This window comes from Coffea arabica, chromosome 9c (assembly GCF_036785885.1).
Source record: "Coffea arabica cultivar ET-39 chromosome 9c, Coffea Arabica ET-39 HiFi, whole genome shotgun sequence".
Classification (NCBI taxonomy): Eukaryota; Viridiplantae; Streptophyta; class Magnoliopsida; order Gentianales; family Rubiaceae; genus Coffea; species Coffea arabica.
In genome coordinates this window covers 40,492,017-40,515,256 of record NC_092326.1, presented here as the reverse complement: position 1 = coordinate 40,515,256, position 23,240 = coordinate 40,492,017, and the positions used below count along the sequence as shown (strand labels likewise).

At 36.8% G+C, this 23,240-nt stretch overlaps 2 protein-coding genes across 3 annotated transcripts; both read right to left on the bottom strand.

Moving 5' to 3' along the window:
- Nucleotides 1–435: 435 nt before the first annotated feature.
- On the bottom strand, nt 436–11,846 carry LOC113709738 (ammonium transporter 1 member 2-like). Its single transcript, XM_027232587.2, has 11 exons — nt 11,407–11,846; nt 11,228–11,287; nt 11,081–11,128; nt 9,795–9,927; nt 9,598–9,674; nt 9,040–9,138; nt 8,882–8,952; nt 8,699–8,789; nt 8,514–8,620; nt 1,983–2,419; nt 436–1,710 (listed from the first exon to the last, which is right to left on the bottom strand). The coding sequence occupies exons 1-11, from the start codon at nt 11,632–11,634 to the stop codon at nt 596–598; spliced, it is 2,466 nt and encodes an 821-aa protein (XP_027088388.2). The 5' UTR covers nt 11,635–11,846; the 3' UTR covers nt 436–595.
- Nucleotides 11,847–12,247: 401 nt separating this feature from the next.
- LOC140003711 (uncharacterized) lies at nt 12,248–17,263 on the bottom strand. 2 transcript variants are annotated; one of them, XR_011820940.1, is made up of 7 exons: nt 16,965–17,263; nt 15,902–15,976; nt 14,941–15,029; nt 14,390–14,474; nt 13,791–13,872; nt 12,899–13,010; nt 12,248–12,692 (listed from the first exon to the last, which is right to left on the bottom strand). XR_011820940.1 is itself a non-coding variant. In XM_072064367.1 (6 exons), the coding sequence occupies exons 1-6, from the start codon at nt 17,133–17,135 to the stop codon at nt 12,601–12,603; spliced, it is 594 nt and encodes a 197-aa protein (XP_071920468.1). In that variant the 5' UTR covers nt 17,136–17,259; the 3' UTR covers nt 12,248–12,600. The 2 variants fall into 2 exon arrangements, 1 of the variants encoding a protein (XP_071920468.1); XM_072064367.1 differs by lacking the exon at nt 12,899–13,010 and having other exon boundaries at nt 16,965–17,259.
- Between the last annotated feature and the right edge of the window lie 5,977 nt (nt 17,264–23,240).

Here is a 23,240-nt window from a genome sequence, read left to right as displayed (position 1 = left end):
TAGGAGGAAATTCCATGAAGGATTGATAAAAACCACAGTGCAGCCACAGGCCATTCTCATTTATTGCCAATGAACAAAAATTTATCTCAAGTCTCAAGCTAACAAAATTAAGATGCATTCCATTAGGTAATGTAATTATGCAAATAAGGGAGAGAAAAACATCCCTTGCCAAAAGCAACCAAAGCTAGTACTCCCTTCGTCCCGAAACCTTCGTCTTATTTTTTATTGTGCGATGTCCTAAAATATTTTTCTTGTTCAGAAAGTCAAAACTCTTTCTGGTTTATTTTCTAAATACTGTCTCTACTTTCAATCAAATGCATGCTACATTCAAATTTAAGATGTGAATTTTTTAGGGTAAAATTGAAAAGAAAAAATCTAAACATCACAATCAAAACACAATTGATAAAAAGTTGGATTTCCAAAATGTGACCAAAATTTTGGGAAGGAGGGAGTAGATTTGATTATTGCACATCTAATCAACTCCAAATTCATAATGCTTTGCTAGCATGATAGTGATATTACATCAAGTAAGCTCACATTTGACTTTGTAAAGTATAAAGGCCCAACTTTATACCCAAAACATCATGCAATTGGCTCAAACAGTGGATTGTAACATTGTTGAATGTTGATGATTAGGTGTGGGAGTATTTGTATTTGTAGGTTCAATTCTATTCATCTTGAAGGATGCAGGCAAGTTGGAGCCATCATCCTCGTCATGATATACATAAGCAAATCCACCATGCCTTGTTAAATCCATCCCTGCCATTTCATCTTGTGTTGAGATTCTCAGCAAGTTCAATTTGTGGAGGCCAAAAAACAGTGGACCCATTGTGGCTGAGACCCATCCAATAATCACCAGGATTTGTATGATTTGTGCTGCTAATAGCTTCCCACCACCACCCATGAACAACCCGTATGGTCTATCCGGTTTGCCCTGGTACACCTCATTCACAAAATCCTTCGCCGCGAATAAGCCGGTGAACAGTAGACCCCACGCGCCACAACCGCCGTGGAGTTGGGCCGCCTCCAGTGGATCATCGTACTTCAACTCTGCCGCTAGTTTGTTCAAACCCATCAGTACCCAAGCTGCTACAAAGCCACATACGATCGCGGCCCATGGTTCAACCACAGAACAACCCGAGGTGATTGCAGCAAAACCGCCTAATAGACCGTTGCAAACATCGATAACATTCCAATGCCCGGCTAGTAACCTTTTGCCGAACAGAGTGGTGAGTGCAGCTGTGCTCCCAGCCAATGTGGTCGTGACAGCTGTTCTCCCAACAGCACTCCACTGACCATAATAAGAACCCCTGGTCCCGTATGATTTTGAAATGGTCAAGAAAGAACCCGGGTTGAATCCATACCACCCAAACCATAGCAAGAAAGTACCCAATACTACGAGAGAAGCACTGTGACCACGTAAAGCCACAGAGCGGCCAGACCGGTCGAACCGGCCAATTCTGGGGCCTTCAATTAAGGCTGCCCAAAGGCCAGCAACTCCACCGACCATATGCACCACACCCGAACCGGCAAAGTCAATAACTCCTGATCCAAAGAGAAGGTTTCCATCGGCCTTGGCTGCACCGGCCCAACCATCACCAGACCAGAACCAGTGTGACACTATCGGGTAGACAAAGCCAGTCAAGAATGATGAATATATCAAGTATGCAACAAACTGCGTCCTTTCTGCTATGGAGCCGCTCGTGATGCCTGACAACGAACATAACATATATAGTAACTTATTAATACAGAAAATTTGAAGTATTTTATGTTTTACTAATTAAGAAACATAATTAAATCAACTACGATACATAACCAATAAAATCTTTTATCTAGCATCGATGAAAATATTGATACATCGACGAGTTCGTCGTGCCACAAAAACAAAAGAAGCATTTCAGAAAAGGTTAATATATACTATATATTTTTGATACCGTCAATGTAGAAAAGATTAATCCACATGCAAAAATCAACATATGTACCTGCAGCTGCAATAGCAAAGGCCCATTGATAGAGGAAGAAACTGTAATCCCCAGATTGTGAAGGGAAGGATTTGAGTCCAAAGAAATGGCGGCCGATGAAGCCATTAGAGGGTGAACCGAAGGCGAAGGCGTAGCCAAAGAGGTAGTAGGATAAGCCACCGGCAGCAGCATCAAGAACATTAGTAAGCATGATATTCATGGTGTTTTTGGCACGTACCGAGCCAGCACAAAGCATGGCAAAGCCCAACTGCATGGCAAACACAAGATAAGCCGAGAAAAGTAGATAAGTGTTGTCCACGGCGTAGGTGATGTCTGTGAGCTTGGATGCTACTGCACCAAATCGCTGGCAGAGGTAGGTGGCGGCCGCGGAGGCATTCGGGGTGCTGCCCAGAAGAGGGATGAGTTCAGAGGCTGAGCAATTTAAAGGAGCAGCCATGCTGAAATGAGAAGGAAGTTTAGTTGTTGTAGCCTGTAGGGAGAGCTTAGTTTGTCTATGAAGCAAAAATGGCATGGGGAGGTTTGATTTTATAGAGGAAGCATAGTAGAGGCAGGAGTTGAAATTTTTTTTCCCTTATTGTTTGTTTATGGTGTTGAGTTAATGTCCTTGTCTGAACAGGTAAGAAATTGTGTGCATAAATTTGGTCAACACTCCTTTTACACAGTACAAAAATCTCAGGGTTTATAAGCAAGCGTTTTAAGGAAATTCCTAAGATAGTATAAGGTATCTTGGGATTCATTTTGTGGAATCCAACTGTATAACATATGACATAAGAGCCTAAGGTTACTTATTATTGTGCTTTTTACAGCTAATTGTCCAAGTAATTGGACTATACATAGTTTTTAAAATTTTTTACTTTCTTTTAGGATATTAAGGGAATATGTAATCTTGTTTTGTCACTTATATCTTCATTTCCGATAAACACACAACGGACTGTTTTAAATATGAAGAGGAGGAAAATAAACACATAATAAATATTCAATAGCTTTTATTAACTCAATAAGAAGAATATTAAATCGTAACCTTGCAATTATGATAGATGATGTTTATTGCACATTTTACTTGCCATGCACCTCATAGAAAGTATAGTTGATGAAATGAGAGTAAGAGGTGAATCATGAAAATTCGACTAAATAGTTTTGGCCAAGCTTCGTATGCTGCCATTCCCCTTTTTCTTAAGCTGGTAATAGAGAAGGCATGGAAGAAGTATCTACCTTTTAAAGGATGTGACATTTAAATCATTTTAGAGGGTAATTTTCTTTAGCTCGAAGTCAAGCAAGACAACTTTGATCGACCGATCTTTCTCTGAGTACTAATAGAACATGAACAAAGAAATTGCCGAAAAAGTGAACACGAATTCCAGTTCAATGGCTGAGTTCATATGTTATATCCACATGATTGGTGGTAAAATGGTTTTTTTTTTTATTTATTTATTTCTCTTTTTATGAACAAGAAACTAAATAATTAATCCTTTGGTGTTATTGGTTACAAATAATGAAATATCCCTTGAAAGAGAAAAAAAACCATCGTTAATGCCAAAGACTAATGCATTTGCTTGGCAATTCCTTGGCTTTGTTAGACCTTGAATGATACATGTCTAATAGTTATAATCTGTGAATTTGCATGTCAAGTTGCAGCCACCAAGGAATCCTGGCCCTGAAGCTACTGGCCATTTGGTCCAGTGGTCATCACCATCTTTAGTGATGCTGGAGGTCAGGGGTTCAACTCCTACCTCCCACAAACTTGTTACTTTACGTGGCTGATCTTCTGTCCCCACGGGATAGTTCAAACGGTCCGCTCCCCTCCTTAGGATATGACAACCTTTCTGACTTGTTCAGAGTTCGAGTCCCGTTGTTAACGTGCTTGGAGTGGAGTCCCTGAAGTCAGAAGTTTTAATTAAATGTCACAATCCGATGCGAAAAAAACTTCATTTTTTCACCAACTCCACCATAAATAGTCAAAGAACTATATGGAATTAGATGCAAGATGAATCTGAAATGGATGGAACAAGATACCATTATTTTGGAGTATCTTTACCAATACTAATGAGTTGCGTATCACAATTAGCCACATAATTAGTGCAAAGATGACGAGACCAAATACTAACTCTCAAATTTTATAAAGGACAAAGAAGAATCCCCAGTCATTTTTTTTTGGGGTGGGGTGGGGTGGGGGGAGGGGGGTATTTCATAGTCACCAGCAATTAGTCTATATTCTGTTTTCGATAAAAGGGTAATTAAAAAAAATGCTGTGGAGAAATTGACTGATGGTTTTATAACTACTGTAAAACTGATTCCCTTGGGCGAAAAGTTCTACTATATATGAAGTTGAAAACAGATGTTCAAAGCAATTTAGAAAAAAAAAAAAAAAAGAAACAAAAGAGAGCTCTGAAGGGGACTAAACTGTCACTAAATTAGTTGTCAGTGAAATTTTCTAGGAAAGCATGGATAAAATTGATTGAATCAAATGGAGGATTTAGAGGGGATTGAACCAGTATCAATTGCTAGTGAAAACTTTTTAGAAAGTTTGAATTAAAATGCATGTCGAGAGAATTGATTCTCCAACATACATCTAAGGAGAGACTTAAATCCCTTCCCGATGGCCAACTTAGCCTGATTTAGTTGATTATATCATTTAGGTATTGCTACTCAAGCTATGGTTGACTCGAAATGTGAATCGTTTCTTGAATCGAATTAGAGTATGATTAATTTAGCAATAAAACCATTAATTTTGATTTGACACCCGGCCTAGCCACAGGCCTTTATCCAGGGGTGGCAATGGGGAGGGGTTGGGGCGGAGGACCCCTCCCCCACCCCCCACCCCCCCACCCCGTTGCATTATTAATTCCCCCTGCCCCCCGGCCCCGGCTTGCCTCACGGGGACATCCGCGAGGGTTAAAAAATTTTGTTATATAATTTCATTATAATTAAATATTAGTAAATAATCAAGTACTAGAATATCAACACGTCATCAAATTATTATTCATTGTAACTTCACAATTGAAATTCATAAAAATAATTAAATAAAATTATTTGAATACAATCTAATATGATATAACTAAAATAATCAAGTTTTCACTTTTGATACAAATACAATCACTAAATTATTATTATATTTTTTTAGAAAAAGTGTTATTGTATTAAGTGTAATTAGGAATTTAATATAAATATATTAATAAATTTAGTATAAATAATTAATAATTTTTATTAATAGACATGTATAATTAGTAGTATAATTGATAATATCAATTATATTACATACACTAATATACATTAAATGATACATATAACTAATAATATCATTATTATAAATTTATAACTAATTAAAGTAAATATTATATATATAATTATGTACATATATATATATATATATCTTTATTATTAAATGCTCCCCCACCCCCCGCCTGTTTCTAAACGGGGGGAAAAGATTTCCCCCCGCCCCCATTGCCATCCTTACCTTTATCCAATTGGGCAAATACCATAGACGACCACCAATTTCCCTAAAAGGGAAACCAAAAGCTCAAAAAGCAGGCTTATACGAGTACATTTCTTGTCAATTAGGACAAAAAATTCTCAATCCTTGAAATGAAGTATATATTTACTCTTTAGGCAACAAAGAAAAATTGAAACAACCAAAAGAGTGAGTGACTATTGACTAGCGTTTACCATGTCGAACCTTGTTTTCTTTTTGTTCACTATCAAGTTGCCCAACTAATCTACATTAAAAACACGAAGTAGCTATAGAAAATATGTTGGAAAGAATACTAGTTGAGATTCTGTGCCTTTGCAAGAACCCCCCCGGGTGTAGTACCTGTACACTACAGAAGGTCATGTATGCTCATGGACTAATTGCTTGCATCATGCAGCAAACAAGGAAGATACTTCAAGTAATTTGATTAACCCAAAATCGATATTTAAATGATATAAAACCATCTACCATTCAAACTTCAATTCTTTAATCTCTCTGCTTACGTGATTGATGGTTCCTCCTTTTGTTGTTTATTTTCCTATTGAATTTTTAATGCACTCGATTTTTTTGAATTTGTGAAGCTGCGAACTGCCAATGAAATTCATTTCGTCAGCATCATTAGCTTGCTAAGCATGAACAAACCAAAACAACTGTAAAAGTTGACATTTATAAAAAAAAATGATGCAAAGTCCATTGCACTTAAGACGGTTGAAAAGTTAAAACCAAAGGGAAGAGTCTAATTCAAATTCTCATTTTGCTCTTGGTGTAGTGAGATAAAGTTACCAGGATTTGATTTGATGAATATGCTGTAGTTTTGCAATAGTTTGCCTATATATATGTGTGTGTGTGTGTGGAAGGGGTTAGTAATATGTTTAGGTGGATTCGACTTCGTTTGCCATACTACGAATTAGGGCATATTTTCGACACTATAAGTCTGTTACAGGAGTTCTTGCAGATCGCTCATATATATATATATTACTTTTAAGTATATTTAAATTAAGTTTAGTCATTTGTTTTTGTTTTTGCTTTTTTAATTTCTAGTCATGCTACAAATTGATGCCAATTTTTATTATAAACTTGTTGAAAGTTAAAACCTTCTGAACTATATCGAAACAGAGATAAATAATTCATGCAAATTGATGGAATAAATATACTAGTCGTAGCAGTCTGGGCATGCATTAGTTAGATAACTTGTTACAGCCTGATTCATGACTTTGTTTTCGGTGGGCACACCATCTGAGTCTTTGCGAAATACTTAATAATTTGGATACCGCTGTAAGAATCCGACAGAATATTCATTAACGAAGTCAAAATGTAGAGATCCGGGACATGATAACTTGTAATGGAAAAGAGAAATGATAAGAGATGTCACCTATGGTTGAATTGCCAATAATAGAGTCAATTTGTACATGGTTTCTAAAACAAGGTCAGCAAGCAAAATAGTGCTAACTAATTATTCTGTCTTGGAAAATGGTTCAAAATGTCTCTTACATTTTGTCAAATAAATTTTTTATCTTTTATTTTTAAAATATTTAATTTACGTCCCTTGCAAATTTAAGTTAGCAAAATTTGATCCCAATTTAAGTTTCCGATCACTTTTTAGATTGAAATCATCACATGACCTAGATTTGGTCAATTTTCTCATATCCCACTTTTTTAGTAACAAAAATAAGTATGCATTATGTTCAATCCCACTTTTTTTTGGGGAAAAAAAAAAGAATATAATTCGGGTCAGATCCTACTTTTTTAGGAGTCAAAATGAATAGGAATCGCGTCATTTGTTTAACTACAAATGGAGTATAACCTTTTTGCCCTTAAAAATTTGACCGTGTACAAGTCATTTAATGGATTCAGGATAAAAAATGATCGAAAACTTGGGTTGGGTTGATATCAAATTTTATCGACTTGATTTTATAAGGGATGTAAAGTTATTATTTTAAAAATAAAGGATGAAAAAATTCATTTGACGAAATATAAGGGACATTCTGAACTATTTTTCCTTCTGTCATCTCAACTCTAAATCACGATGAAAACTTGGAGAAATATTTTGAAGCTAAAGATTAGTAGTACAGTTGAAGCCAATTTCAGGAAAATATATATATATATATATATATATATATATATATATATATATATATATATATTGAAGCTAAAGGGCGTGCAATTTGTATACTCGGAAAGAGCAAATTGAAAATTATGAATATAAAAAGAATGAGATATTAACTGATTAGCTCTAGATGTTATTAGACTCAGAAATGCTCATTAAATTGCCTTATAACATAGCGTTGAAGAGATCCGATAGTGAAAGGTGCAAGATGCAGTCAAATTAATCCAGAGGCCACAAGCAAGTAATTTACACGACCCTTGAAGGGATTAGCAGTCGCTTAATAATTTGATTAGTATATGCAATGAGGTAGTATGGTACCTAACCCATGATGGCGATGTTAAGCGAGTCAGATCTACTCCAAGTTACTAACTAAATGCTCTGAATCCAGAACAGCAACCAGTTTTGTCTGTATAGAACATGGAATCAGCAGAATGGTCATGGAATCTCACTGGATGATGCAGAAGAATCCGAAGGAAAAAAACACAGAAAAAAGTCAAATGAGCTTAATTATGTGGCGTCCGTCGCCGCTGCACCATCTGTTTTTCTGTGTCTGTTGTCACTATGATGGCGACAAGAAACCGTAGCAGGTGAACAAACCCATCATCAGTTTCAGTAAGCAAAAATGTTTCTCTATGCTATCAATTCTGTCAAAAGTCTAAAGCTAAAAGCATTGAAAGGGAAAACAATTCTAATATACATTGTTCCCATGTCAAGTAAAGCATGCTTCGAGTTGAAAGTTCATCAGATGTCACAGCTTTGACATTCAGAGCAATTACACGTTCTCAGAGACCAATGACAAAGAGGTAAACTCAAGAAAATGACCAGAAATGGAAACCAAAAATGTAGAGCAATATATTACTCGATTAAGGACTATGAGCACCAGCTTTTAGCCCAGATAAAATGATCGTTGATCCAATCCATTAGTATCAGAACCATCATTAGATCCTAATAATATCACTTTTCTTTTGAACCAAGTTGTACTCCAAGCAAGAGAAGTCCCACAGATGTAAAACCGGACAAGAGCGTAGATGAATAACACAGTGCAAGTAGCGCTCCTCGCAATGACTGCAACGAGATTTACAGTTATAGAGTATGCAGAAGGAACCAGATAACTTGCAATCAAGTAATATAACTATCAAGCACCTTTGCAAGCAACAAAGCATTGTCATTTGCATATTGCAATGAGCTCTCTGGTATACTTTCGATGCCCTGACTTAATCCCCATGACAGAGTGCTGTATTTCAAACATGAAACAGTGACCGTGACTGTCTAGGCTTCTTTTACAGTTATGAAGTAGAATATACATAATTAAAGGGAAAAACTTACCCAAAAAGCAAGCCTATAACAGCCCCAATGTAGGCTTTATCTGGAGTCAGTTCAACCTGAAGCTCTCCAAACTGTGCCAAGATGACTTGTTGCATTAGCAAATTTCTCCTGATATAGTTATATAAAATCCTCACTTCCTATAACTGCAAAACACAAACCTTCAGAGTCCTAGTTTCCTGCTTTGGTTCTGCACTAGTCACTGTAGATACTGCTCTTGCAGATAAAAACTTCCCCGTCCTAATCATAACTTTCGCAATCTATACTGATTGAGCATCCATTCATACGTTAAAAATGAAAAAGACCAAATGAAAATGCACGTATGGTGAATCTCATGGTGTTTACGTGGAGGGGTAGACTACATAAAAGACCTTTGCCTAAGCAACGAAGGTCACCATTGCTCTTGGCAAAAAATTTGAAGAGGCAAGGAAAAACAATGCCAGTCTCCTTTTTGGAGGAGAGGGTAAATTTCTGGGTTAGATGCCAACAAGGCTGTTTGTTGACATGAAAATGCAAAAGCTGATTACAACATGATTGAACATCAACGACTAGCACACTAAACAATTAAGACTTGTTGAACAGCAGCTCAAGGACATAAGTTCACGTGTTTTCATTCACAAACTTGACAAAATCTTACTATGACCACAAAGACATGCCTTCACTTGCACAGTCAAAGTTCTAGTTCCATAGGTTCACAAAAAACACAAAAGTGAAAATACCATTTCTGGCTCGCCTTGATCATATTTCCCCATGGACTGGAACCTTCTTCCAGCAGATATTAGGCGCTTACCAAGTGCTAACTAGCAATAAACACAAATAGCAGAGGGAAGCTCAAGCATTCACTTAGAGATTGGAGATACAACAACAATCATATAACAACATACAAAACACCCTATTCATAAGCCTCTTTTCTTGCCTGATTTATTCCCATCTGTCAATGAGTCCACCATCACGGGTAACCTGCTTACTAAAGCTGCAGAAGTTGATGCCTCTGCCAGTTCCCATGCTCGACTTATATTTAACAATATTTCTCCAAGCTCTTCACCACACTGCCAGTAAAATTCAAATGCTTAAGTTCCAATGGGCCCTTTAATTGGATAACAATATTTTCCAATCACCATAAGATATGAATGGATCAGTGAGCAATTAGAACTACTTATGTCATGTTCAAACAGCAAAGAAATTCACCAAGACCACAAAAACCTTTTCTTGGCAAAGCAAGCTCCATCAAGCTTCCAGGCAGTAAGATTAACATGCAGAAAGTGCTGAAATAAGCAAAAACAGCATCAAGGTAGCATGGCCAGAAAAAAATCCCTCAAGTTATTGGCTTCATTTATCATTGCAGATGATAGAAATGTCTAGGGCAAATGTATATCATAATTGGTCTGCAGGTCTTTAAATCAATAATAGGTTGTCTTTCTTGTGTCAGCGGAGATATAACCAACTACATCGCATACAAAGCAGATAAGAATCCATGCAGGATGGCTGCTATTCACTAGCTAGTATACTAACTCTGGACAAATGATTAGAATCCCATGGACCCATCTAAAAGCCAACATTTTTGAAAACGTAAAAGGGTGGACAAACAAAGAACTCTGCAGCACCAAATTATACAACTTATTTTCGACTAATTAGAGCAAAAGGCTACAAAGAGACGAGTCTTTAACAAAATAGACTTAACCTTTGCACCTATATTCTTATGAACGGGCATTCTAAATTGGATGGACACCAAAATTTTGAAAAAGATAAGCAAAAGCACAGTATTAGTAAGTAACATCACAATGAACTTCAATTACAAGATGATGCTTCGCTACTGAGATACAGACACAAATATGAAGTATTACCTTCTTTATCTTATTCAGAGTTAAGATGAAATGCTCAAGCCCAAATGCAGGGTTCTTTTACAAAAACATTGATGTTCTTATTCTAAATTTAAGAAATACTGATGCTTTTGTTGAGCACAAAGGCAGGTATTTTTTTTTTTAAAACTTTATCTGCTTATCTATTTATTTATGAAAACCATATAAAACCATCCATATTCTTTAAATATAGAATTAAATATCAATATTATTGCAAAGACCCACAAATGAGTACCTTTGGGTACCGATATCCAAACAATCATTTTGAAGCATCTAACAGCAGAAATTGAGCACTTTCCGCTGCAGTTGCAAAAGCTAATCAAGGAAATGATGAAAAAATTACCTCATCTTTAACTGGTCCATTTGAAAGATCAAAAGCTGCATCATTCAACTGTAAGCGGAGCAATTTATCCCAATCAATCATGACCCTTCAAAATGATTGCATGTTTACCGTCTCCATACTAACATGTTTTAACATGATACCACTTACATCAAGACGAAGATCACGAGGGAGCTTGGAAAAGTAATCTGCTGGAAGAACAAAAGTCTCCTGCCAAGTAAAACAGCCAAAAGAACAAAATGCGACCCCGAACGAAAAACTTATTAGCAAAAATAAACAAAAATGCAGGGCACATCGAAAATACGAGAAAAGGGATGTAAAATGCTTACAGCAAGTTCTTGAAGAAGGGATTTTGGGTCCGGGTCAAGGGATTTGGGAGAGCCTGATTCTGTAATGGCAAAAGGGATTTTAGTGGGTAGCTTTCTTCTGAAGAAAGGTCTGGAATGAGGGCGGGACGCAATAGGTTGTGCGGTTCCGAAAAAGAAAACGTTTTGCGCGGAAGGGAGATTGGAAGGAGGTTTGAGGAGGAGGAGCAGATGTGATAAGGATGAAGCCATTGTCCTGTCGTAGACTGGGAATTGCTGCTTTGCCACGCAAATTTTGGCAGCTTAACTAATTTCAGTTCGTTGTGAGTGAAATTACAGAATTCATTCTGGGTCCATTTGGATAAGGCTTTTGGACAGTGTTGTGTGCTTGAAGGCAAAAGATCAATAGAGTTCGTTTATCCTAGAAAATAGAAATGTATCCGTCTGATATTTTTACTGGTTAAATTCTAAAAGAGAACTTCTCCAACTACTTTTATAGCTTGTTGTCGTACACACACACACACCTGCTAATACAGCTTATGTCTTTGTTTTGGTAAGAAAATGTTTGGATGAATTCAGCTCCCGATCACCACAGATCCGGGTATATTTCCAGAATCACAAGTCATTTGTAAAGATTCTTATAAATTGTTCATCAACAAAGTTTTTACATTGATATTGATAGAGAGATTTAAATATAAAACTATTTACGAAGGAAGTGACCGTTCTTACTAATTGAGCCAACTTGTTTTACTAATTGAGCCAACTTGTTTTGGCACGTACTAATAAATTGTTATGCTCGACACTTTGCACCAAATTTTATCAAAAACGCTTCAAAAACCATTCTCCATATTCAAAAAATAGTAAATACACCAAACCAGAGGCATATCATAGATGCTCAAGGGCAAAATATTCCAGTAGGCAACTCTCCCATCCCATATCACAAATATGCAATATCTTGCTATCATACTAAGACACTTCATATCTCCAGTTGGGCAACTAAAACAACTGGCGCAACAAAAGAACGTGAACAATTAACTTTTTGATACTACTAAGCATACAAGAAATGGATATAGTCAACAACCTACATAGAAACCTGGACTAGTACGAGGCAAAAATTACAGGTGAAAAGCCACAGCACAGAAATCGGAGGATGTCCTCCATCTTCAACAATAGAAGGGCATAGAAGATAGTGTGCAGAGATTTTGCCACTGTTCAATGTTATGCTCCAACCTTCGCGACTTTTCTCCGCTCAATTTGACCAGTCAATGGGCACTGCATCTCCGTCCAACTAATTGGAACCATTTCCCCACCTGTAAGTTTAAACTAGCTATCAGAAGTCATGTAAACCTCCTGAGTGCATCCAGTGATGAAATCACAAGTAAAAATTAGAGGATTACTAGGGTACCAAGTAACAATTGACATGAAAACACATTTGAGGTCAATAACAGTTTGAAATGGCCAAAAGTTTGCCATCAGGTCATTGTTTAGAAGGTTATCAGGTAAAAAAAGAACATGCCATATGTATAGTAGTTCCAGGCTGCAAGGCTGTAAGGTTCCGGGCAAACTTTCTTAACTGCTGTGCTCTATGCTTCTATCATTGGGTCTGCAAGGTTGTAATGTGCATATGACTGCGAAAAAGGAAAAAATGGGAAGACTTCAAGCACCAAACAGCACATTATAGATGTAAAGCCTACATTTTGTCTTCCAATTTTTTTATAGTATGAGGTCCATTGCAGACTAAAACAACACCAAAACATGGAAAGAAAAGCTAAGTATACATGCCTCTAAAAGAATAACAACTGGCAAACATTTCAACCAAAGTCATATATGCTAGAGTCTAGGCTAGGAAATGTATTGTATACTACAATAAGGGGAAAAAAGATCCAAAATCAGATAAAAGATGTTACTACAAAATTCAAAAGCAAGAATGTAAAGGACAAACAATATCATTCAACTAATAACCATTAACTGAACATCTACTAGTACATTTAATGGAAAGCATTTTACCAAGTCGCACTCAAAATGACTTGTCTTTCCTACGTGTGTATATGAAAATTTGGACTTCTGTTGGCTCTTAGATGCTTGAATATTTAATGTTTTATTATAACTCCTTATGAAACTATCAAACAAGTGTTTACTTTCTCACACTTGCAAATTTTTGTTCTTCCAGTTCCTCACTGTCCAAACAACACCTTCATTCCCTCTTCTACCATCACAAAAATGTATTTTGAGATTGCAATTACATGAGTTATCAAAAATATCCAACAAGCACAGAGCAGAATCACATACTGACACTATGAGTATATAGACATAACTATGTAATTCAAACAGCAACAAGTTTAAGATACATGGATCATCAAGGTAACTATCCCATAAGAAAACAGACGAAATGATTCAGGAATCTCTACCTGCTGAACTTTCAGCAGATACAACACCGAGTTCATTTTTGGCAGTAGATAAATAATATGCCCGTGCATCCCCTAGGGACAGCTGATGAAAGAGGTTAAAGAAACTAAAATCTGTAAATGTGATTAAACTGATGCATACAGAACAACCATGTTACACTAACCAACAAAAGGCACATAAATTTAAACACAAAAGATTCAAAAAAAATTTCTCTAGAAAGCCAAGTAATATTCCACCATTTTGCTAGACCAGGGAGCAGCTATTGTTTAAATAACTTTTTTGCTTTCATAAAAAACCTCTTTTTTTTTTAATTTAAGTACTAAACACTGCAACATACCTATGCTGATCATATAAATGTGAGAAAATCATCCAGTTGGATACACTTTGCCTTGCAATAAATTAACCAATTTCAAGTGCTTGAGACGTGTCATCCAGTTTGGTATGATAAAATAAGCCAACACTGAAAGGAATTCAAGATAAGCATCACGTGTCCAGGCCTATCCTACCAGTACTGCTTTGCTATGTGAAAAACTTCAGCCAAGACAACAAATCTAGGAAGAATAAATGTTAAGAAAATGACATTTATATACATGAAGGATACAACCAGCGCTCTAACAATGTCACCCGGGTGGAAAGAAGCATGCATTTCAACCTTGTCAATCTCAGTTGCTCTTACATCTTGCTGCCTATTCAACAAAATTAGTGTCAAGTGACAAGGTGCGTAATTAGAAGTTCTATGGTACTTCAATTCCCATGAACTGAAGAAACATCAATATGAGCAGATAGCATTATAAAACTTAACGGGATACAGAAATGCAAGCGTAACACCTAATTTGTAACATGTCTAAGTATGACTCCAAGTATCATATACCTTATACAGAACCAAAAGATATTGTTCCGGATTAAGAATACAAGCATAGTTCACAAAGACATATGAATAAGCAATTGAAAAGAGGAAATCCATTGACATGAACCTACCATAAAAATTTATCTAGCCAATGATTCAGAGAGAGAGAGAGAGAGAGAGCAACACAGAGAGTTTAATTGTTAGCTTAAGTGCTGACTGGACGAAATCACTAGAGATAAGATGGGGTAGGGATGGTTGGGTAGCATCCATCCCTTACCTAATAATGCCTTACCAAAATCCCTTACCTGATGATGCCTGTGAATTTTTCTCTTACGGACTTGGGACCAACACACATGATATCTGCTGAAGCCATTCTAGCCATCACTTTTGTTATCTATAGAAAAAACGACAGAAACATAGAAAGGGTTACCTAGAAAACCATGGTTCTTTCTATACCAGAGATAAACATAAACCAGACATGATCATACAAGAGACATTAGACACCATAAAGGTTTTGGGCATACATACACTGGTCGATGACTTGATTCTGTCAGTTTCTTGCTGTTTATGATAACTGTAATGCACTTTAGATTGATTTTGAGCTATTAGTTATATTTTCATTTTATTAGGAATTTAGTGATTGAAAAGCAATTTTTCACCTTCAGAGAGTACCGAAATAGGTCAATGTGTCCCAAGTAGGAAGTCTTTTGTCCAAGCCAGGCTCCTTCATTAAAATTAGGGTTTTTGTAGTGCTGGGTCAAACTTTAAGAAGTGCTTTGATAAAATTTGGCTTCCTGGTTCCTTAGCTTCTAGTTCCTTAGTTGTTACTATTCCTTAAGAAGTCTTACATATGTGGGCATCTATGTACGTCAGTAGTAACTAGTATATGAGGTGATGAAATGTATAATAATAATACGGTGGCTTAATGATGTTAATTCAGCTTTCTTTGGAAGCTCCAAACAACTTTACCTTGGGATGGAAAATTGGGCTGGATAATAGAAATTCCTACTCTTCCTCTTCCTTTTTTGCTTTCTTCTAAAATCCCATTGCTGGCTGCTCGCTTCTATCATTATTTCGTTAACAATTTCTATAACTAACCATCCCAAAATCCTTTCTTATCCACAATTGCTGTTTCAAGCTACATCACAAGTCCTACTGATTAAAACATACTAATTCTCTAGGGGCACTTATAAATATCATAACTAGATATAGCATGAGCATCAGCCAGAAACAAAATAAAAGAAAAGTATGAGACCAAAACCTTACCCTAGCAATGACAACAGACCCAGGCTCAGGAACAGCACCATGGGCTTTGTGGCCAGTAACTTCCACAGTTGGTCTCTGGTAATGATCCACAAAAAAAAAAAACTGCAATTAAACCTTGCATTCCATGTACAACCACAATAAGGCATTCTTAGAGGTATAGAGGACGGAGAAAAAGAATATCCATGAGCAGAAAATATTAACCAAATCCAGAACTTTACAATATTATCCTATTTCCAATCCTGAATCCTGGTTACTTAAAATCAAAACCGCACCAGACACTTTGAAGTAATATAGTAAACAGAGAACAGGATTACGAGATTCTCAATCTTTTGTCATTGGATTGGTTTTGACAAACAAAAGCCAGGAAAACAAGAGGAAGAACTAGCCATTCAAAGATCAATGATTGTTTGTGTTCCAAAATGGGGCAAAATCTGGATCAAGAAATACAATAAAAAGGTTTCTTTAATACCAAAAGAACCAACATTATCTTCTCTGAATTCCAAAAACAAAATTGACTCTTTCCCGTCTTCATTTTCTTAATCTGAATACTTCTTCCTTTCCCTCTGAGACCATCAGCTTATCCTCCCTCCCGAATTTCCTCAAACCAAACAAAGGCTCCATTGGTGCCATATAACTCGTTAATCACCTCTTCAGTCGGAACGTTCAAACATCACCATTCGTTAAGCTATTCAACTTTATCCAAACAACATGGTAGAGATACATTAACGCTGTATTAGGTTCTCTGTCAGAACTGCAATTACAAATTTTAACCATTTTTTCCTATTCAAGTTAAGCTAGATTTCCACATAATACAAATTCCAAACACAGCCCTTCATAATTTGCAGCACAAAAAAGCTCCAGACCCACTAAACCATTTAAATCAACAACTCAAGACTTTGTTTGCAGCACACTAAGACATGTAATAATAATTAAAAAACAAAGAAGAAGAAGAAGAAAGCTGCATGCTCTTAAGCAGAAATTAAAGTGTCTAAAATATTCCAGTTCTAAACATCAACGTTCAACCGCTACAGAATATTATTTTTAACATTTAAAAAATATATACCTGGTCAGTGGCGTCAATCGGAGCAGGGATGATAGAGCGAAATCCAGTGAGGGAGGCATAAATGGTTTTATCATTGGCTGAGAAATAGGCACCTTTCCCTGCTTTTAACTCTGACGCCGTCCCCAACACTTCCCCGGGCGTTACCAACTCTTTCTTCTCGTCCTCCTTCATCTCCGTTGTCCCAATTACCACGAACTTCTTGGTTTCAGGGTTTTATCACAACGGCCCTGTTTAATTTTCCGTCCGGTTCAGTGGGGGTTTAAGGCGAGGTTTTTAAACGTTGTGGTAAAAAGTAAAATAACATCTGAGACAATTGTGTCCTGTTCCGCTCAAGTTTGATTAATTACACTTGCATCCCTTTTAGAATTCGGATGCAAATTGCAGCCAATTTGGCTACACGAAATGACCGTACTAACCTTTCAAGTTATGTACCCAAAAAAAGGTTTAATTACAGGTTCCCCCGACATATTTAGGAATTGGCATCAATTTAACCAATTGTAACAACAGCTAATAGCTAGTGTATTTAGAAACATACTTATTGACTATGTAATAAGAGGAGCCTCTCTTTCTACTTGAGAGCCCTTCTCTCTAACTTTATAGAACCTCTTCTCGGTGTAAAAGCTTTTGAAAAGTTCAAATTTTCAAAACTCAAATTTCAAATCCCTAACACTACACTATCTTGGCCCCAACCCAGATTTCACCGCAGAATTTTAGAATCGATACTAGTTAGAACCAGAGATCAAGACTAGTAATTGGTGGAGTAAATGCTAGAACAAAACATGATCCATTTAACAAATTTGTGGAGCACTAACTCTTTCTGTCGGAACTGTGGCTTCTTTAATTTCTCTCACGTTAGTCTTTTGTTTTGTCTTTTTGAGCCGGTCGGCTCCACCAACCTATTTTTAAACTTTCACTTCTCTAACATCTTTGCTGTTTACTTTTGGATTCACTGGTAATATTGTTTGCTCGTCTGTTTGCCTCTTTAGTAGGTTTAACCAGCTAAGTAGTTCATTGTCCAAGAAATAGTGCTTGTCATCACTCTAATATATTCTCCAAGATGGAAGAATTCCTAGCAAGAGCCTTTCAAAAGTTTGAGCAATCGGAAAATGAAATAGAGGGTGTGGATCTGAGTGGGGATGACATTGAAGAAGGCATACAAGGGTGCCATGGCAGTCTGGTTGGAAAACTCGTTGGGGGAAAAAGTTGCTAATTTCACAGGGGTCTAAAACTTCATCAACCATGTATGGGGATACCCCAAGAAGATGAAAATAACAGAGTTGGGCCCAAATTTGTTCCAGTTTCATCTGCAAGATAAAGAAGATAAAAAAAAAAAAAAAAGAATCCTGTCAGGTAGGCCATGGATAATGGATAATCAGGTACTCATAGTAAAGGAATGGCAAGTGGGTTGCGAAAGGGACAGAACATTTTTTCAACATGCGTTTCTCTGCGTACAATGATGGAATCTCCCTATCCATTGGATGAGCAAAGCAGTTGGCTTTAAATTAGAGGAAATCTTCAATTCTGTAAGAAAGGTGATAATTCCAGCAACTGAAAGAAAAGAGGGAAGACACGTGAAAATAATTGTTGAAATAGATGTGACTCAACCACTGATCAAAGGGACTAAAATAAAAGTAAAGATCAGGTAGTATGGGTTGAGTTTAGGTATGAACGTTGTCCAGACTTTTGCTACAACTGCAGGGTCATAGGACACAGTAACAGGTCATGTAATGTGGCAGGAAAAGAAGGATTGATGCAACGAAAAGAGCAATTTGGTACATGGATGAGAGTAGGGAACATCATGGTATCACCATTAAAAGGAAGGGTGGAATCAGTAAAAGAGATAGAAAATAAGAAATAGAGAAAGATGACAGATGCAGTCACTTAACAGTTGGGTTTAGAATGAAGGACAACAAGATAAAATTTGATAGAAGGAACCATGTAGAGATGGAGAAAAAGGAAGCGAAAGACCAAGAACACATGAGAAAAAACGTGTACGAGAATAGATGGCTGAATTCTTACAGGACTAGAAAGACCAGAAAAAAGAGAGCCAAAAGGAAGAAACAAAGAATATGCCAACTAACGAAGAGAAGAAAAAGGAAATAAACAAGGCAATTGAAGAACCCAAAGAAAGGAGCACTATGAACCAAGTAATAGTGCAAGAATCTATGGAGATGGAGAACAATGAATGTCAAATAGGAAAAAATATGGTAATGGTAGAAGAAAGGGAGGGGCTAGAGGAGATGAAGATGAAGCATGAAGTAACACTTGCTAGTGACAACATCAAGAAGGAAGAAAGGAGACAATTCAAAAGAAGAGTGATGCAAAACCGAACCCCACTACAAGTGAGTACAAACATGGACTTGTTAGGGAAACTGGGAGGAAAAAGGAAAGTAGAGGCCCTACAACAAGAAACACAACCAATGGAGGAAGATGCAGCAGATATCCCCAAGGTGAAAGCGATGAAAATAGAAATAAACAGTGCAATGTCAATTGGGGAATTGGAGGCTAACCATCTTATGCCTCCAAGGTGTAAATGAAGGCTACGATGTGGAATTGTCGAGGTGTAGGAGGCCCCTTGACAATTTTCCAACTGAATGAAATAATTAACTTCCACTCTCCTAATGTAGTGTTTTTGTGTGAAACAAAAAATCAGCAAAATTACATGAGACAAGTGCAGAAGAAAATCAGGTTTGAGAATGGATATTTTGTTAACTCAATAGGTAGAGCAGGGGAACTAGCATTATTTTGGAACAATGATGTCTCCATTGACCAAGTGAGCAATACTGACTGGTATATAGTTGCACGTATCGAAGACAAGAAAACAAAAAACCATTAATGGCTTGTGTCTTTTTTATGCAAGTGCTGCTAGTAATACCAGGAAGGAACAGTGGAAACATATAGAAAACAAGAAAAAGGATTGGAAAGAGGCTTGGATAGTGATGGGGGACTTCAATGATATAAAGGCAAATGAGGAGAAATAAGGAGAGAGAGAGAGAGGGCTGAAGGTAGTTTTAGGGACTTTAATAGTTTCATAAGAGGTAATGACCTAATTGATATAGGTTACCAAGGGGTACCATGGACGTGGAGTAACTGCTGGGAGGGGGATGGGGAAGTGAAAGAGAGATTGGATAGGTGCCCGTGCAGTGTTGAATGGATGCAAAAGTTTGACAAGGCATCATGTACACATGTTGATAATGAAGCATCTGACCATTTCATCCTGATTATGGACACTAATCCAGAGGGAAACAGGAGAAAAAAGAGGTTTTATTTTGATCAAAGATGGACTAAGAATTCAGAATCGAGGGAGGTGATCCAAGGGGCATGGAGTAAGGCTCTCACAGGCTCCAGAATGTACAAAGTGACCAGGAAAATAAAGGAATGTAGGGTTGCTATTTTGGAATGGAATAAAAGGATGCAAGGAAACTCCAAAAGTAAGGATAAAAGAGCCAAAAGAGAAACTCAATGAAGTAAGGGAGGGAAATGATGTGGGCAAAAGTGGTCGAATTGCAGAGATAAAAACCCAACTAAGCAAAGCATACAAGGAGAAAGAACTATATTGGAGCCAGACAAAAAGTAGATGGCTCAAAGAAAGTGATAGAAATACAGCTTTTTTCCACACAAGTGTGATGACAAAGAGGAAAAGAAACACAATTAGCATTTTATAGAAAAATGATAGGACTTGGTTCAAGAATAGGAAGGAGATTGAAGAGGAACTAAGTGAGTACTACAGTAACTTTTTCACCACTACTAATCCTGACAACTTCGAGGACATACTAGCAGAGATTCCAAACACTATTTCTGGCCAGATGAATGAGCAGCTGATTAAGCCTGTGGAAGAAAAAGAAATTAGACAAGCCTTGTTTTCAATGCATCTAAACAAATCCCCATGGACTGATGGTATGTCTCCACTTTTCTTCCAACATTATTGGCATATCATAAAAGAGGATTTGGTGTCCGCTATAAATAGTTTCTTTCATACTGGTTACTTGCTCAAAGCAGGGAATGAAACCATCATCTTTTTAATTCCAAAAACTAAAGTACTTATGTTTGTTGTGAATTATAATCCTATCAACTTATGTACTGTTCTGTATAAGATCATCTCGAAAATCATTGCAAACAGATTGAAAAGGGTGCTATAGCACTGTATAAGTTATTCACAATTTGCTTTCATTCCAGGCAGACAAATCCTTAATAATGTTATGATAGCTCATGAAATAGTTCATTTTTTTGAAAAATAAGAGAAAAGAAAAAACTCATTTCATGGCTATTAATCTTAACATGTCCAAAGCTTACGACAGAGTAGAATGAAAATTTTTGGGGAGACTTATGATGAAAATAGGGTTTTATCCAATATTTGTCAAATGGATCATGGTTTGTTTGTCATATGTGTCTTACTCCTTCAATTTAAATGGCTAAAAAGTAAGGCATATTAAACCAAGTAAAGGCATTAGACAAGGGGACCCTTTATCGCCCTACCTATTCATTATTTGCACTGAAAGGTTATCCAATCTACTTAACAAAGCAGTGGCAGGAAATGAGCTAATAGGAATCAAAATTTATAGGCATAGTTCTGCTATTTCTCATATATTTTTTGCAGATGATTGCTTACTGTGCTACAAAGGAAACAAACAGGAGGCATTGAAAATGAAAAGCATCTTGGCAAAATATGGCAAAACTTTTGGACAAGTGGTGAACTTTGACAAGTCAGCAATCTTCTATAGCAAAAACACCACTAACCAGATAAAATAAGAGGTAAGGGAGGGACTAGACAACATGAGAAAGGTGATAAATGGGACATATTTGGGTTTACCAATAGCCATTGGAAGATTTAAGACATAAGTGTTTGGATTTGTAAAGAGCAAAATCAGCTACAAGCTCCAAAGGTGGAAACAAAAGCTACTGAGTTAAGAAGAAAAGGAAGTACTGATCAAGTCAGTCATAATGGCCATGCCAACATATGTAATGACATGTTTTTAGACTCCCCAAAGGGTTGTGTAGAGAAATCACAACAAGAATTGCTAGATTTTGATGGGGTAAGGGAGAGAAAGAGACCTGTGTTCACTGAGAAAGTTGGAAGAATATTTCAGAAGTTAAAGGAAGAGAGAGAATAGGCTTCAGAGACCTAAAAGCCTTCAATACTGCCTTGCTTACAAAGCAAATTTGGATATTCTTAATTGCCCCAAATTTCCTAGTAAGCAAGGTAATGAAGGCAACATACATGAAGGATCCAAATTGGATGAAAAAAAATGCAAACTCAGCATCATAGAGCTGGAAGAGTATACACAGTGCCAAAACATTTCTATTTGCTGGGTTATGAAAAAAAATAGGGGATGGAAGTACTATAAGCATATGGAATGATAAATGGATAATTGAATTAGAACGAGGTAAAGTGACCTCTGAAAAACCTGATGATTGCTAATTAGAATGGGTAAGTGAGATGATAGAAGAGGGGAAATGAAAAAAAGAGCCATTACAGAAATGGTTCTACAACAAAGTTGTTGAATTGATCGAATGCATCCCCACTAGCATAAAAGAAGAAAGGACAAAATTTTTTGGAGATTCTCCAAAACTGGAACATATACTGTGAAGATTGGTTATGCATTAGCAAGACAGGAAGATGTCCAGCACTGTAATAGAAGAGTAAGCAATGCTAAAACTAGTTGGGAGATAAGAAAACATAGTGTGTGGAAGAAATTGTGGCAACTAAAAGTTAAGGCCAAGCTAAAACACTTTATGTGGAAATGCCTACCAGTAAATGAGATTATTCTCAAAAGGTTTGGGAAAAGAGAGGAAAGATGTGGCTGCTGTGGGAAAAATATGGAAACTATAGAGCATTTGCTCTTCTTTTGTACAAATGCAGCAATAGTATGGAAAATGGCTCCAGTAAGATGGGATGGACTGAAAGACAAACAACACAATTTGTGGCTCTGGTGGGAGATGGCTACTCAATCAATCTCAAACGAACAAGGGCAAGATAGAATAAACCTCACCATTAATATCTTCTGGCAAATCTGGAAAACAAGAAACAAAAAAGTGTTTGAAAATTTCAGTCCGGATCCATACAGAACAGTTCAGAAAGCGCAAGGTGATTGGATCGAGTATGAATAGGTAAGAAAAGTAGAACAAGAGAACATTGCACTTCACATCAACAGTGAGCCTTAAATCAGGAAAGAAACACCAAAGGAATATGTGACATGCATGTATACGGATGCTGCAAACTCAGCAAAAATGATCAGGACTGGCCAAGGAACAATAGCAAAAAACTGGAAAAGAACA